The 18,673-nt window shown below is 36.1% G+C and overlaps 1 protein-coding gene across 4 annotated transcripts in view; it reads right to left on the reverse strand.

Moving 5' to 3' along the window:
* Positions 1-1,159: 1,159 nt before the first annotated feature.
* LOC136864010 (uro-adherence factor A) overlaps positions 1,160-18,673 on the reverse strand; it is a 639,417-nt gene continuing 621,903 nt past the window's right edge. For all 4 annotated transcript variants that reach the window (XM_067140507.2, XM_067140506.2, XM_067140509.2 and 1 more), the window contains one exon: positions 1,160-12,613. In XM_067140507.2, the coding sequence (XP_066996608.2) occupies positions 12,427-12,613 (187 nt within the window). In that variant the 3' untranslated portion in view covers positions 1,160-12,426. The remainder of the gene's footprint in view (positions 12,614-18,673) is intronic.

Below are 18,673 nucleotides of genomic sequence, written 5' to 3' on the forward strand. Positions count from 1 at the left end.
GAACTGCGCACTCTTGTGAGACCGCGCGCTCTTAAAGGAACTTACCCTATATGTTCCCATGATGCAAAAGAACACATTTTAGGCTGTGTTTAGAGGTACCTATAAATAACTGCCAATCACTTAGTATTTTCTTATACACAGTTTCATGAACTGGTGCAAAAAAAAAAAGGTTTTCCGTTGTGATGAAGGGTAGGATATCTGGTTCTCTTTTGCAACAGACAGTGATTTTTGTTCTAGGTAATAGACATTGTTTCTTCGCCAGCCTGGAAGCTAACAATTCAGATGACTTCCTTGGAAGACTTAGGTCTCTTAGGTGGTAATTCAATTCCTCTTGATTAAAACAAGATGCAACAGATGCAAGTCCTGCAAAATCACTGTCATTTTGCTAAGCATAGCTTTCAGCTGATTCACCCTCTTCTGATGAATCTGGAGGACTGGTAAATATTGGAACAGGTATCTCCTCTGAATGTGGAGCGTAGATCAGGATATATCCACCTATCCTGGTTATTGCTATTGACGCCCTGTACATTAACTCTACATTCTTGCCATGTCATTAGTTCCCCAAATTTCAAACCCTTCCGTTTCCCATTTGTCTACTGTCATAGATGCTCTGTGCACGTTTTACACACACTGTGTGGTGCCCAAGTCTTATTTTGGTCTCCAAATTTAATTTGAAATAGGCCAAATAAACTTTTTTTTTTACAAAGTCAGTTATGGGTTTTCTTTGCTGAATGAATGTATACTCCCCACACATGAATCAAAATACATCAGGATTATTCACACATTTTCTTCCTGATGAAGCCATGTCAGTGCCTATAAAAAGGATGAATAAATGTCAGAATAATTCAAGTACATATGCAAAGAACAACATGAATAGAGCTTGGATAAAATCCATCAGTATTATGCAAACAATCGATTAACAAATGGTGGTGTAAAAACAAAGTAGTCATAAGACTAATGTATAATGATATCATCAATATCTCAAACTAGAGCTGCTAGAACAAAATGAATGGCATTTTTCTAAATCAGCAGCGCCAAAATACCAGAATCAGGTGAAAAAATCCAGGCACCACAAAAAAAAAAAAAAAAGTTTAAGTGGAAGTACAAGCCCTGGGGATGGTTGCTCAGTTGAGGGTGGATGTCAAATTAAACATATATGTAATAGTTTAAGAACCACAATGGAGCTTTTATTTTTTAAACCTTTTTCTTTACAGGATTACCAAAATATGAATATTTTAACATATAACAGGAAGATTAGAAGTATATTACAATAGTATTTTATAAAAGGATTTCCAACCAAGTTCAGTAGGATCAGAACTGAATTGTAAATTAAAAATGCTCATACATATACAATTTTTACAACATCTTGCAAGATAATTAACATACTTGTAAGAAGAATGTAATCTGTTCACATGCTGATCACAAAGCATACCACAAGATTAAAATAACATCTGGTTAGAAGAGCAGTTGGCTATGAGAAGTGTTATAAGGTATCCCACTGAAAATTGTGTATATGGCATAGCAACATATATGTTGAAAGCTTTATTTCAGATAAAGATGTATGTTTTAATTCCATTCCCAGTACAAAGTAGATAATAAATAATAATAATAATAATAATAATAATAATAATAATAATAATAATAATAATAATAATAATAATGTACATCTTACTCTTAGATTGCACACTGAATTCGATATTTCATTTTACTTCGGTCTGTATAACATAACAGAAGCTAAATGAAAGATTATGAGATCTTGCGCCTTATCATTGAAATTTGAGCTCAAAATGGACCATGAAGGATAGGGAATTTATTAACCTTTTTTGCACATGCTTAATTGGCATACTAAATGATATAATACTCCATGAATAGCTTTTCTATCTGTCTATACAGAATATATGTCATGTTCTTTCTACATTTTTATAAAATTATTCTCTTATCGAAGCACTGAATAGTACGTGTAAGTGAACAGTCTTTTTCTTTGATACTTTTTTTCCTTTTTCATATTTTTTTTTTTTTATTACCAATGAATAATTGTCAGTTCTATATATTTTGACCAACAGGTGGCAAAGATGGTACATTAACATAATTATAGTGTATTGAAATGAACTTCGAAAATAAGTAAAGAGAAATTCAATATTATGCAGTTGTGTAGGTAGATGTAGTTTTAACTGAAATTTCCTTTGGCCAACAATGAGGAGCTGCAAGGGTTGCTGTGGCACACAACTATCCTCAAGCAATTGGATAATCTCACAAAATTCAGAAGAAAAAAAAAAAAACACTATAAAGTAAAAAATATTGTTAATGCCAAAAAGTATACAGCTATGGTACATTACATTCATATATACATATGAAGTATGTTGCACTAGTACAATACTCAACAGCAGCAAGGTCCTGGCCTGCTTAAGGCACCTTTCAATATAATTTACATTCTCCCATTCTTAGCAGCAAAGACCTATTTGCCAAATGGATGTTTCTATTTAAATAAAGCATGTAACACAGCTATTTCTCTGTAATATTGAGTGCATGCATGCACACTATATATATAACATGCAATAGAAGAGGCTAGTAAATTGGCCAGGCAGTAAATTTATAAAGTGTGATCTTTCTTACAGCAACAAGCAGATTTTGGAGGATTAGCATAAGTTATCTGAGTGTTTGGCTCCATGGCTAAATGGTTAGTGTGCTGGCCTTTGGTCACAGCGGTCCCAGGTTCGATTCCCGGCAGGGTCGAGAATTTTAACCATCATTGGTTAATTTCGCTGGCACGGGGGCTGGGTGTATTTGTCTTCTTCTTCTTCTTCGTCGTCATTTCATCATCATGACTTGCAGGTCGCCTATGGGAGTCAAATCTAAAGACCTGCATCTGGCGAACCGAACATGTCCTCGGACACTCCCGGCACTAAAAGACATATGCCATTTCATTTTTTCTGTTATCTGAGCAGATAAGATTTGAGGAGAAGAAACACAGAGTAACAAAATGAATGTAATACAAGAATTTAATGAGGACCTTTTTATAACTGAAGACTTTTTTTTAAAGATACAAGCTTGTTCTTCAGAGAGTAATGCATAGAGCAACTGGTAGAGCAGGGGAAATATAGCTATGTAGACAGTGCTCAAGAAAGATATCAACAAGGTGAGGAAATTTCTATAGAAACTTAAAGGTATTGTTTACTGCTGCACAAATAATGTTTCTATGAACATTGAAGGAAAGGTAGTTTAATGTGTGTATTACTGGGAAGAGACCTGCAAAAACTAGAACCATGTGATAAACATTATTTTGGAGATGAGGATGAGTTTAAATTATTGAATAAGTAAAGTAAGAGTAAATTTTAGGCTAAGTACAAATCTTAGCCAGTCCTCCATAATGAATGAACAATCTGAAAATTATGTTTAATGAACAATCTGAAAATTATGTTTAAGTCAGCTGTTACCTTATGTGCAACCCAACTTGATGGACAATATATGTTATCATTGCCATATTCAACAAGCCTCCTATAACAAAATAAAAAAATATACACAAGAATATTCATGCTGAAAAAAAAGAAAGAAAAGAAAACCAAACTGTTGCAGATGGTGAAGACTAAAAGAGTTTACTGTGTTAACAATGCCAGTATGACCCCATAGAGATGGTACAAGTGAAGTGAATGATCACAAGACTTCAATGCTGGTGCCATGTATACTGTAAGCATTGAAGAGAAGAAAAATCACACAAAATTCCAAGGTAAAAAGATTATAAGTCAGAAAATGACTTACTCTTCTCCCCTAAAAAGCTATTGACATGTTTACTTGTATTGTTAGGACCAAATGAAATAATGTACATACAGTTTAGTTCTGACATACCACTGTACTTAAACGAAAGACTGAAATCCCTTCCAGGACTCTCACCGTGGACTTTTCTTACTTAGAACCTTTTCTGGCGTACCTTTTTTTCTGGCAGCCGAGAATTAATACAGATGCTATATTATGAATAAGTTATTCCCATCAACGAATTACAAACTGAGGCAGAAACAAGAATTACTATAAGAAACACTTGTACCATTCCCATTAAATGATTTTGAAGGGTTTCTCCATAGTAGTAAAATAATGTAAAGCATTAAAGAAGAGATGATTAAACAAAACTAATCAGTTTTACCAGTGTTCCAACTGATTTACATTAATTTATTTTATAAATTGAACCACAGCCTCGCAACAGTTCACTGAAATTACAAGGTCTATAGGAGGTGGAAAAATCAACATTTCTCTCATATCCAATGTATAATATATGTAAACATTTTCCACTTTTCAGAAATATTTCCTCGGTACTCCCAAATCACAAGCGCAAAAAACCAAAGTTGTAAACAACTGAAGTGTAACTGCAAATAAGGGTCTATACTATGTTACCTTTCACGAGTTTTGTGAAAACATGCTCCCAAGCCATTGCTGCTTGCCGAGTGTGGGTGCCTAATATAACATAGACTCTTGTTCCGTAAAAGTGATATGGCTGGTTTCTCACGGGGGGGGGGGGGGAGAATTCTTATATAAAAAACAAAATAAATAATGCATACACAGAAATATAATACTTGTTATTAACTTATGTTTATAACTCAAAGCAATGCAAGAATGACTAAAGATTACTTAAGGCCTGAAAATATATTGTAAACCAAACATTTGAAGATAATATCTTAGTGTAATGCTATGTTCCTCACCACCCTTACTTTGTTTGCTGATGTAAGCCTTTCTGCTATCACATAACCATTTTCGCTTGATATCTTTCCATTCACTTGCAAGGGCGCCCATGCCCGGGGCCAAGGCCCCCCCCCCCCCTAGCTATCAGAGAAAGGAAAAAATCTAATTTAGTCAGGTGTTTTTCTTTCAAAAAATTATTTAAAATTCAGTATTACTTAGATGTGGTAGTACTTCCCCCCCAGTCAGGGGAAACCGTGGGTGTTATTCTACCACGGAATACAAGTCACCGTTCATCTTCCAAAATAGTGAAAAGACTACATACCCCCCGGTCTACACCCCTGCCCCCCTACAAACTGTCATATGGGCGCCCATGTTCCTTGGATTACTTTTTCTGTTTCTTCTGTCCTTGGTCATCGTCTTTATGGCACTTGGTGATAGGTGCACATGATCACTGCTATTATCAGATTGCACGTTCATTTTGGAAATGAGAATAACTTCACTTTCCAAAAACAGAATAACACTGACTGCATGGATGGTCACTGTGATTGTTGTAGTCTGGCATGAGGGAAGCAGGCACATTACTCTCATGTTCAATATAGACCCTTATTCTAAGATTTATGTCAGGCTGTAACATAGTGGTTGAGCTAAGAATGCCAAGACATTTTTAATGAAAATGCACACACTGAAGGGAAACATTCTCCTGCTTACATTTTTGGAGGTAAATCCCTGTTTTTTTTTAACCATAGCATATAGATGAATAGAGAATATGTGAGTGTGACTAACTGCAATAGAATTTCATTTTCTTCATTTAAAAGTGTACACATTTTGTAATACTTTTTAAAAACTTATTGACCTAATTTTGAATAAGAAACTAAAGTTTTATGCAATTCTTGATAGTAATTTTTGAGAAGTACAAACTTTTACAAAATTATGCACACGCAGGTTAAATACACAATAACCTATTCCTTACTTCGAATACTTGTCAGTCGATAAATTATTCTCTAGTGAATCACTTAATGTTAAAACATTTAATCATCTTTCATGTACTTATCTGTCTTTACACTACTGGAGGTAAATAAACGTATAAACAAGCGAGATAACAAGTGACATGAAGCGGTAGCGTACAGGGCTACTATGCGCAAAACTTACAATGCATCGTAAAAAAGCTGTTATAAAACTTCACAGATATTGATGTTGCATATTACAGATATTTCCAGAGATTAAAATCTTCAATCTTCCCAGCGGTATTGCTTATGCTGCCACCATGCAGCAGGAATTGAAGATATAGGCAAAAGAAAATCATAGCCGAAAGATCAGCCCCCAGAATGTTTAGCAGCAGCTTGCATGGCCGATAGATCAGCCGCCTGGCATTGTAAGAGTTGAAGCACATTTCACTTTAGAATTTTCTGCATAGTGATATCTATCACTGTAAGCTAAAACTAAGTGTACAGATAGATGGAAGAGGCATCATATATCTTTATTCCAGAAATAACTTGGTTTTTATAAGAAATTTAACACAGACCCTTGTTCACGGTTATGCTTCAATTGCAATTTTTTTTTGGACGCTAGTTGTGTATATAAATATTCTGTTTCAATGCTGGAGAGATACAATAGTTATTTTTATGTCAGAGTTGAAACATCGTATTTCCAATGAACCTATCTTACACACACATTTACAGTACCAAAATTTTATTTGAAGATGATTACCAATAATATTTCAGGAATACCATTTGCAGAGTTGTCCGAATGTATATTTACCAAGTGCATGCAGATAAGTCCTAGTTGCCGGAATATAAAGCAAGACACTGGTTAAAATCGTTACTAAAGTAATCATAGTAATCATATTGTGAATAAATTTGATGTGGGCCTGAATACCACTAGGCCCCTGAATTGTGGTAGCCTGTCTGATAGTGCACACTCCACCAGGCATTTTTGTTCATGTTCAGCATTCAGTGTGAAGACATGCGGAGGTCTGTACTTAGGCAGGAGGAGATCTCTTTGAAATTTCATCTGATACATGAACAGAGTATTCCATCTGGCATTACCGAAGTATTCAGTGTTTATTATATGTGCTAAACTTCAAACTTAAGTAATGTCAATGTAGCACCAACCTCAAAATGGCAATGTTTACAAGATAAGCATCTCTAAGATATATCTTTTCAATGAATGAATATGTGTGCTGGTGACAATTACAACCTCTCAATCCACATTAATCAGGAGAGAGAACATGTCTGTTTACTAATGTGATTGGTGGAACATTTTATTGCCCAGAGGAAATACATACAGGAATTTTAAGTCAAGTTACTCAGGATTGTAATTACTTTTATTTACGTACGATAGAATTTCGTGAAGACGATTTATTTCAGAACTCATATTTGAAGTTTTAACTAGATTTAAAAGGATGTCATTGACCTATTTTTTGATTTGTTCTTGAATTATGTCAAAATAGGATTTTGTATTAGGACTTTTTAATCAACATTAATAGGTTTTAAATTATTATGTCTGATTTAATATGTTATTTTAGCTTTTAAATCTGTTGTTCAGTTGAAAGCCCAATTAGTGCCAAAACAACAAGTCCACATGCTGTACTGAATTGGACTGACCTTGAGATTTTGTTTGAAGAAAAGTGTAACCATGCAACAGTTTAGGGAGTATCGGATTACACTAATGTTACTAAAAGATAGGATAACTAATTATCATTTCTGGACCCATGTTGTCAACCTTTTTTCTCTTGTCTCTGCACAAGAAATCTATTTCTGAAATTTTGCCATAGAGTTTTGATACAACCCATGTATTTTCCACTAATAAGTAAATACAGAAAACTGTACTGTAGCACAATACTGTAGATTCTAGAGCAAACATTTTGTATATAAAGATGCAATGAAAAGATAATGGTTAATAATGCTCATATCAACCATTTGATTAGTAACATCATTAATAATGTTATTGGGTTTACATCCCACTTACTACTTTTATGGTTTTTTGAGACATTGAGGTGCCGGAATTTAGTCCAGCAGGAGTTCCGTTATGTGCCCATAAATCTATCAACACGAGGCTGACTTTTTTGAGCCAGGATCGAACCTACAAAGTTGGAGTCAGAAAGCCAGTGCCTCAACCATCTGAGCCACTCAGCCTGACTTAGTAATATCAGTTTAAATTTTGTTACTTCAGATCATACAACAGAACGGAGCATTTTCAAAAGTCAGCATTGTGGCGAGGGGAAAAAAAATTTAAAAATGAAACTAGTCTGCACATCCTAAATTAAACATCTACTGAGAAATAGGTCAACTAACCATACCACTCATCTAAGCATACAAGGAAACTTTTTAACATGGAATGCCACTTACATATTAATTAAATTATTAATGTCAACTTTCAATAAATGTATTCCCATGCAGTCAAACTTTAACATTCCTTTAACTAGAACATCCTAAGCTATCTCCTCCTTGCTTAGAATTTGGCACCGTGGGTCAACTTCGACGATGTTCAATGTAAGAAATGAATTAATTTCATTTTTAGTCTGTGCTGACAATAATATTGATATTAAAAGAGAAGGTGTCCAGGTTTTCAAACAAGTTAATATTCAGAACAGAATACAGTTACTGGAGGTGATTTTGTAACTGTATTCTTTTCTGAATATTAACTTGTACTGAAAAGGTGGACTACTACTATTTTACTTAATGTCATTCTCAATGCAATCACTTCCAGCTTGCTTGAAAGTTTCACAGAATCAGGAGGTTTCGAAGCCTCTAAACTAGTATTCTGGTTAATTTTCATTCCATAACTTTGTCTGGCCATTAGCTAATGTTGTCTTCATCTCCGTCCACATGTCTGCAAAATTGAGGATGGAGCTTACAAAACTGGCCTGGTCTCCTAGAATGCGTTAATATCACCACCTACGTTACTGCAGTAGATTCCAGGCATTGTACAGAACGCCTTTGCTCAGTTAAAACCCTCAACGATTTAGCTGACATTCTGAGGACTGATTATGGTTACGTAGTCAGTAGAAGTGGAATTTACTTGAGACTTATACCATGTTGAATTGATTTGATCAAAGGAAAGAAGCACATTCATACTGCTCCAGTGAAGTTCATGAAGGCTCAAAACTTGTCATACAGAGAGCATTACAAGATATTAAAATCATTCCGTATTGACGGTTTTCACTTTACAATGGTGAAAAAATGAGAGTATCCTCCTAATCCAATACATCATATGATACATATGTATTACTCAGGATTGTAATTACTTTTATTTACATATGACAGAATTTTGTGAAGGTGAATTAATTCAGATGATTCATATGATTCATATGTATTGAATTAGGAGGATACTCTAATTTTTTCACCTTTGTAAAGTACAAAGGGCATGTCAATTTGAAATTTGCTGCAGCGACAATAAAAAATTTGGAACTCTTATCATCTGTCTTGGGACCTAAAGAAGTATTTTTTGTAAGTAAAAACTGAGTCTGGCCCAGTGGTGTAGAGGGCAATGCGCCCGCCTGTTACCCTGCGGCCCCGGGTTCAATGATTAATGTCCCTGGCCTGGGGACTGAGTGTTTGTGTCATCCTTAACGTTCCTTTCCTCACATTCAACACTTTACCCTTCCACCATTTACAAAATACACGCAGGTTCCTCAGCTATGGTGCAAGTAGGGACAAAAGATTTTTCTAGATCGACACCCAGAACAAACAGCATTAAAAAAAAAAAAAAAAAAAGAGTAAAGACTGTAAAGCTACGATAGCATCTAATAAACAATCACCATTACTGATGCTTACCAGACCATGACTGGGTTACTGATCCCTTGCACAAACTGATACTATCTGCGTATACTGGAACCAAAATCCAGAGCAACCAAATAAATCGCAAAGATGCTGTTACTTATCGAGTTCCCACTAGTAATGGGCAATGCTCTCGCTCAAGACTCTCATGAGAATCTCAATACAGATTCTCCTGTGCAACGTCCTAGTAACTGCGAGCATAAGCTTGATAGTATACCACCAGCAGTTATTGCGTGAAATAACAAGAAAACGTAAAAAAAGTCAAATATACTTTGTTTCCTTAACATATTGGAAAGAACATCAGAAGATTTTTTACTCTTTTAACTTCACTTCGAAAAATCAGACCAGTTCAAGTTGCTGCTAAAAGACAACGTGAGTTGTTAGCTATTATTTTGAATGAAGAGAACCAAGATGATGCTGAATGTTTGGAAGACAACATGCTGGACACTTTGAGAGTCCTAGTTCCTGCTTTTTAATTCCTTGATCAGTATCCCGTTCCAATATTTTTAACTGAAGAGTATACATGACACCACGGGATGATTAAGAGTTTGGTTGCATTCTACAAATGAAATTTATGTAAGTAGTAATACTTAGTGTTGTTTATAAAAGTGCTGATTCTAAATATGTTGATTATAAATAAAGCAGTTTTATTTAAAATATGTTGAAATACCTACTGATTTTTACATTTTCCCAGATGGTTGTGGGGGTGTTAAGAATTATTACAACAAGTTGCAATGGAGGGAGGGGGGTTATATTTTAATGGCATTTTTGTGAACTTGTTTTATGGATAACCTCTAACCTATTTTCCACAATTAATCTCTTATTATTCCTCAAAGGCTATAATGAAATTGCAATTTAACTGTGTGAATGTCCTGGAACTAACTGAAGGCTTTTACTTGAAGGAAAAATTTTATAATCCAGAGGATAATCCAGGACTTCTGGGTGTAAATCAGTTTTATTCTTGAGCCAACTTATATTGTGAAGGGAGTACAGCATTTCTCCAAGTATCCAGCAATATAACAGAAATATGATGCATATAAACTGGTACATATTTATCCTTGATGTATAAAGCACTGTTTCATACAATAAAATACTGTAACTGTGTCCATTAATTTAGTGTAGTTGTACAAGTATCTCAAGATACAAAAGCTAATGCCCATCCTGAAAGTACTACATTTCTTTCTCTCCTTGATCTATCATTGCTACGTATCACAGTACCCTCAACTCAAGATTGTTTTATTAACTTACTCCTCCTGAACGATGACAGGTACTAATTTTCTAAAATCCTAGGTCACAGTAACAAACTCGCAAGTGTTCATTTTGGTACTGCAGGTAGAGTATAGGTACGAAAAGATATAAGAAAAGACATTGGGCCATGGAAGGCAAAACTTGCATCTGCAAGAAACAGATGAACTTCCTTGGCATTATATTTTGGTTTTCCATGCCATATGTAACTAAAATATCATTGTTGTGCCTGACAAAATTGCTAATTTAAAATACTTCAGCTTAGATGTTTTGCCAGGTAAGGTTGTGTTGTTTAAAATTCAATATTGTTCCAGTAATGTCAAACAAGGCTTGCTCTTGATGTGTGTACTGCAGGTCAGCACTTCCCCCACAACATTATCACATAGTGGTTTTTGCAGGCACAGTGACGATATGCAGTATTGAGAACATATTCAATAATAATCTGTATGGTGTACATTTATTGCATCTTCCTATTCCTTTCAGAACTATGCCATCTACATTAAGCATTCACTTGATATTGTAGTTCAAATGATGTTATACAAAAAAGGAAAGGATAAGAAAGGAAATAATAATTCTCATAAGAAATTTCTTCCTTTTGCACTAAAAGATTCACTATCAGAGTTTTCTCATAAGAAAAAAAATCACTCATTCCCAATTCAGTTATATCAATTTGTTCTAACTATCCTTCTGCCTGTGTTCTGAGTAGTACCAGATATATAGGTCTAATTATCAGGGGAACCTATACTAAATCAAGTGGTTTTCCTATTTTTAAAAATAACAGTCACATATTTAAAATCCAGTATGAGAATAGTATTTAAAATTAATCTGAATTTGCTGTGATTTAGTCATTTACTACAGTTAAAAAAAGGATCAGTGATATATCTCCCACCCACACAGCTTCTGCATAATTTCAAGAAAGAAAACACAAAATATAACAGTACCAAGATTCATACAATATAAGTCATTATACTAACTTAAAAAACTTAGCACACATAATTATCTTTAAGAAATTAAAAATACGGAAATATACAATAACTGAATAATAAATTAAGCATATAATTCTATAACACTCAATTTCAACCTATCATAAATTACCAATCATCCTCCCATGAGATTTAATATTGTCAGTACTCTTATTAATGAATTAGAGAACTTAAAGGAATAGCTAAATACAAGATTTAAAATTAAATTACATGGGAAGAAATTGATTGCCTATGTCTCTTCCATACTGGGGCAAAGGATATACACATGAAGGCATACATCCAGAATCAGATTAAGTATCATTTTTCTCCAGTTTTTCTACATGCAAGGCATGCAATTATCCTTTGTTGAATTCCTAGAGAAGGTTGTAGTCATTTATCTGGCATTCCTAAGCTCTGCCTTATCAGTAGGACACTCATTCCACACAGAGTGGGAAACATTTTTCATTTATATGCTAGTATTGGCTGATCAAGCAAGAGCTTAAGAATCTCAACATTAAATACAGCTTTCAAACAATAAGTTTCTAGCTTAGGAAAAATTTTCCAATACATCTTTCACATTATACATAGGCTGCAACAGTTCCCAAAAAGTAGGACCAATCCTTCCTCCTCTTAAAATGATTTAACACTATAGAACTGAATGTTAAAATAAACTTAAACATATGTCAAGTTACACTTGTTTTCAAACATATTTAATGTTTGTTCGTTACTCAAACATTAGCCACAGAAATATTTTGTTCCGTTCAAATGGTGAATCACTTAGTCTCAACATTACCAATCAACTCGTCACATATAGTAACCAGTTCTTGATTCTCTTTTGTCTTCTGTTCTACAACTTCTTCCAATGATGTCACTTTAAGCTCTGCTTTCTTCAACATTGCTCTTAATTTTGTAAGTTCAACCTGATGGTTCCTATGCAGCATGTTTAATTCTTCATTTGCACTGAAGAGGAAAGAAGAATATATTATTTCAAAAACTCAAATTATTATCTATGAATATCTATTCTAGTCATTAATAAGCAATTAAAAACAAGTATACCAGAGAAATGTATCATGGACACAACTTTGTTATGTACACCTTCTTAAAATTCATCTTCACATGTCACCATCAAATAAGAGTTTACATCTCACTGAGCAGTTTAGAATTATGAAACTATTGTGGCTAAGTAAATAAGATTAGGTATCTGCTTCCCAGAAATTCACCCTAGCATGCTTTTTGCAACCCTAAGACATTTCATTCCACGGCAGTCTAGTCAAGTCGCATAAAATTGAGACTTATCTACCTGGCATCTCATACTAACATAAGGAAGATGGGCTGAGTAGCTCAGACAGTAGAGCGTTAGCCTTCTGAGCTCAAGTTGGCGGGTTCAACACAGAGACTATCCGGTGGTACTTGTAGGTACGCAAATATGTCAGCCTCATGTAGACAGATTTAATGGCATGTTAACACATTGAGATCTTGCTCACTTTAGTAGATTTTAATCTTCCGGACTGGCCACTTTTCACTAATTTTGGATTTTAAAATTAAATACTTTTTTGTTTCACTATATTGGAGTTCATACCGTCTATTTTATATCTGTAAAAACTGTAATACAGTTGATAGATCCCTTACATGGAAACAGTGGATTGAAACAGTAGGTTTTCCATTTTTTAGAACTTAATAAAATATGGCTAATAGAGTTTATTTGGATTTTAGGTCATTTGTACAAGAGATACATCTACGTAATAATTAATACATAAAACCAACATCACAGTCAGCAATATCTGATCCTGAATCACCCTATAATAATTCCAATAAATCACTATAGTTCAGTCTATATTCGTGCATGGCAGCCGTTAAGTGCACGATGCCGAGTCAACACGATTTGAAAGGAAAAAGAATATGGGGTGTAGAGCTGTAGTTTGCCGTCATATATATATATATATATATATATATATATATTTCTTTTTTCCCGAGAACTATATGAACCAAATGCCAGCTCCGCAGTGTAAAGATAGTGTACCTGCCTCTTGCCTGGAGGCCCTGGGTTCGATTCTCGGTCAGGTCAAGGATTTTTATCTGGATCCGAGGGCTGGCTCGAGGTCCACTCAGCCTACGCGATTACAACTGAGGAGCTATCTGATGGTGAGATAGCAACCTCATTCTAGAAAGCCAAGAATAACGGCCAAGAGGATTCGTTGTGCTGAATAAGACACCTCCATAGTCTGCAGGCCTTCGGGGTGAGTAGCGGTCGCTTGGTAGGCCAAGGCCCTTTGGGGCTGTTGCCCCATAGGGTTTGTTTTATATGAACCTAATCTTATATTGCAGCGATGAACCCACAAAGTAAGTTTGTTTCGTATTAACAGTGAAAACCAGAGAACATGCATCATGTGGGTTTCGTTCTCTGCATTAAATGGCACAACCCATATGGCATATAGCTTTCGAGGTCAATGTGTTAAAGAACTACTGCGGGTCAAAATTCTGGTACTCAGGCATCTATGAAAACAGTAAAAGTAATTAGTGGAATGTAAAACCAGTAACGTTACTACTCAACATAAGGAAATGTGATGTCCTTCACACTGAAGACGTTGCATCCAGCCTTTACATTCACTCCTGACCAGCAACAATCGCCTTTCAATTTTCTGCCAGACTGTGTGCACCTTTAATACTTGTTGGTGCTGTTTCCGCATAATTCCAAACATAACGAAAAACAGAGCTGGTGTTTGGAGACCAACAGAAGAATAATAATAATTACTAGAAGCAGCACTGCACTTTATTTGTATTTTTGTTGATCTAGTATTAAACAAAATATTAAAATACAAAAGGTGTTGAAAATGATCGAAGCAATGAATTTCAAACATTACAAGCATAAGGAAAGCAAGATTATAGAACAAGGATAAACAAGAATCAGTATAGAGGGAAGAACAGTGGTGATGAGAACAGTAAAGAGCAAAGAAATAGATATTGGAGCTATGGAGAACTTCAAATATTATAGAAATAAATAAATTAGCAACAGACAAGAAAATCAGGAAGAGGATAATAGAGGAAGATGATTTTTATCACAGAGTACAGATTTAATTATCATACAAAGATGCGCCCATTAAGACTTAAAAAAAAAATAATTGTAATGCATATTAGACAACTACCGACTGTCTGGCCCTGCTACGGAAATGAGAGCCATACAGCCAGCTCCTCAATGCCGAGTGTCGGTAAATTAGGTAACCAATGACCCCGGCAGGATGAATTTCCTTAGAAAATTACACCGGAACCCATTGAAAAGCATCCGACTCAGGTTAGGAGCGGCTGCAAAAGGAGTCTTTACTCCAAGTTAGCAGCAACCTGATCACCTGCTGGCAGTAGCTCTAAAATGCCTTTCGGAGTGGCGACCTCATCGTAATAACAGCCTAAATGAAAAGGGAACTTTTAAATCAACCTTGAAAAAGGCTAGGGAGTTCCCGGAAGCGACGTGTAGTTGTTATACTGTGGGAACTGTGAGTAGTGGGTGACCAGTAGTGAACATGATGGTGGCAATAATCAATCTTGTGTCACTGACTGAAAGAAGAAGAAGGAGAAGGAGAATATAGCTATGATGGGATTGAGTGAGGTTAAGTGGGGAGGAAAAGGAATGGAGAAGTTGAGAGAGGGATACACACTATTGGAGTGGAGTACATAAGGCAAAAAATGGAGTGGGGATAGTAACCAACAAGATCTTAAGATGAGTATGTAGATAAAGTGGACTAAGTAAGGGATAGAATAATAAAAATACAGTGGAACCTTGGATTGCGAGCATAATTCGTTCCGGCAACATGCTTGTAGTCCAAAGCGCTAGTGTATCAAAGCAAGTTTTCCCACAAGAAACAATTGAAACGCAGATGATTCGTCCACAACACAGAAACATTTATTTGCATACCATTTCTAAAACAAAATATCACTTAAAACAAATTAAAGTGCACTTTTCCTTACAATAGAATCATTGTTGGTGTGAGGGAGATGAGTGATGACATGAGAAGAGGTACTGTGCAGCACGAATTTCGCTAACGGAATCAACGTTATCTGTTGGCTCACTGGAATAGTTTTCTTTTCGTACAACTTTAACGAGGAACCTGTCCAATGTCTGTTGCTTTTGTCTCTTTTTGATTTCCCGAAAATCTGACATTGCATTGTCATTGAATTGGTTCTTCGCTCACACTGCTACAGCCTTATTCGGGTGGTGTTTTTCTACAAAATTTTTGCATCGTTTCCCATATTTTGCACTTCTCCCGAATCTCAGTTGAAGTGACTTTTCTGCCTTCTCATCCCTGGACGAAATCTCCATAACCTCCTCCTGTTGTACGCGTTGCAGGTTCATCAGTTCGTTGGTGGTCAGTTACTGGCTATGTTGTTCCACCAGCTCTCGAATGTCCTCTTCATTCATCGCCAACCCCATAGTCTTCCCTAAGGACACAATTTCATCAACAACCAGCGGCTCACTGTCACCAACAATCCCCTCGAAGTCACGTCCAAGAACACAGTCAGGCCACAGCTTTCCGCAAGTGGAAGTGAGAGTTCTCTTGGCGACTCCATCCCAGGCTTTATCGATGATCTTCAGGCAGTTCACGATGGGGAAATGATTTCCTTCAAACTCTTGGAGGGTAAGGTTTGTTCCTTTGGTCACTTCGAAGCATCGCTGAAATAGTGCTTTGCTGTATAGCTTCTTGAAGTTCGAAATGACTTGCTGATCCATAGGCTAGAGTATTGGAGTAGTGTAGGGATGAAGGAACTTAACCTTAACAAACTTTAATTCCTCCAGTAAGTCGTCCTCAAGGCCTTTATTTTTCGAAGTGTCGGATCCCTTCCATTTTTTCCTCTGATTAGTGTTATATAGAGGATGGTTGCCTAGTTGTACTTCCACTTAAAACAATCACCACCACCCCCACCTCAAGGCCATAACCAGCAAGACTGAGCGGCAGATTATTTTCTGAAAGGTATTTCTTCACTACAGGAACAACATTCAACAGAAGAACAGGGGACAGGAAAACATAGGCACACGTGACGCTCGTATTGCGGAACCTCACTCGCATATCAAGTTAGAATTTATTTAAAACGTTTGCTCATCTTGCAAAACACTCTTAGACCAAGTTACTCCCATTCCGAGGTTTCACTGTAGTTAAAAACAGAGAATGGAGTAAATAATTTCATCTAAGTGTAAACACCCCAGACTGGATGCGAAGATGATAAGGACAAACGCCTCAACACACTGGAGAGAGAAATAATGTGGTAGTGACAATATGGGAGACTTTAATGCAATGGTGGGGTATTATAGAAAAGGAATGGGAGAAGTAATTGGACCTTTTGGATATGGAAGGAGGAATGAAGGGATAGAGAAGATCGTGGATTTTTATGTGAGAAAATGTGTTAAGTATGGGGAATATATGGTTCAGGAAGAATAGTAGAATGATCACAAGATATGGGTGGGGAAACCGAAGGACAAAGACAGTAATTTATTGCTTCTTGGTGGAAAGACCAAATCTTAGACAATTCATAGATGTAAGAGCCTTGTCAGAAGTAGCTTTTGGTGGAGACCATAGAATATTGCTAGCAAAAATGAGAGTAAGAAAAATAGTGAAAATTAAATAAGAGAAGTACAGGAATTAAAAGATATGGATGTAAAAGAAAAATTCCAAAATGAATTGATAAAACGTGCCCAGAATTGAGGTGAAGAGCGTGGAAGTGCAATAGGACATGTTCAAGAAGGCATTTTTAAGCTGTGCAGAGTGTGCTTGTGATTGAATATCTGAGAGAGTGAAAGACAGACATAATGGTGGAATGAGAAGGTAAAGGAAGCAGTGATAAATAAGAAAGCATGGCAATTATGGAAAAGGGATAAAAAGAAAAGAAAGAAAGAAAGAAAGTAGAAGAAAGTGTCAGAAAATGAAAAGAAGGTGCAAGAAAGGCAGGGAATGATTTATGCGAAAATTGGATGAGGATATGTATATCGGTAAAAGGATGCTATGTGGAAAGAAAAGAGAGTAATAGTAATAATTTGAAAAATATATTATTGGGTTTTATGTCCCACTACCTACTTTATAGTTTTTGGAGACTGACGTGCCGGAAGATTTTCCTGTGGGAGTTTTTACGTGCCGGTAAAACTATTGACATGGGGCCGACATATTTGAGTACGTTCAAATATCACCAGACTGAGCCAGGATCGAACCTGCCAACTTGGGCCAACGTAGGAGTATCACCTCTCCCCCTGCTATGCCAGCATAGCAGGTTCGTGGTCCCTAAGAGACAGGAAGAGTACTTCAGCAGCTTCCTTACTGTGAAGCATCCAATGAACTGTTTGATTTCAAGATTCAACTCTGAACAAGGTCTAGAGTCAATACTAAATAAGCTGAAGAAACAAAAGCCCAAGCAAGCATGGGATCCTAGCTGAAATCATTCAAAAGAGGGCAGAGAGCCTCCATGGGAACTTTTACCAACTAACTGAGAAGATATGGATCATGGAAGAAATTTAGTGGATTGGAAAATAGCAATTACTAGCCTGATTGTCTCTGATGACATGGGGGATGGGAAAATCAAGAAACAGGAACAATAACCCAGATGGATGCAACAGAAGATGACCTTGGTGCAAGGAAGCACTATGATTTGGAACCCTAAATATAACCAGACTGACTGGTCAGGTTGGCAGGCAGTTGAATAATCAAAACACCACAGACATGAGCAACCTAAGAGCCCATGACGGCATAGAAAGAAAGACTGCTGTTCACAGACACTGGTCATAGAAACCTGTAATAGACTTGGAAATGAAGAGCTTAACAGATGTGAATTCAATACCATCAGAAGCCTTCGAGAATGGCCATCGGTTACTGGTAATGAACCTGAGAGCGGTAAAGGAAAGGGGAAGAATTGAACACCAGGAAAGAAAAAATTATGAAACTAAAAGAGAATCCAGGGCAAAAAAAAAAAATCAGGAACTGGTCAAGGAGAAATTACCAATACAGGAATCAAAGTCAGGAGAAGAAGAATGGGAAAAACCATAAT

The sequence above is a fragment of the Anabrus simplex genome, chromosome 2 (genome assembly GCF_040414725.1).
Source record: "Anabrus simplex isolate iqAnaSimp1 chromosome 2, ASM4041472v1, whole genome shotgun sequence".
In the NCBI taxonomy this organism is placed as follows: Eukaryota; Metazoa; Arthropoda; class Insecta; order Orthoptera; family Tettigoniidae; genus Anabrus; species Anabrus simplex.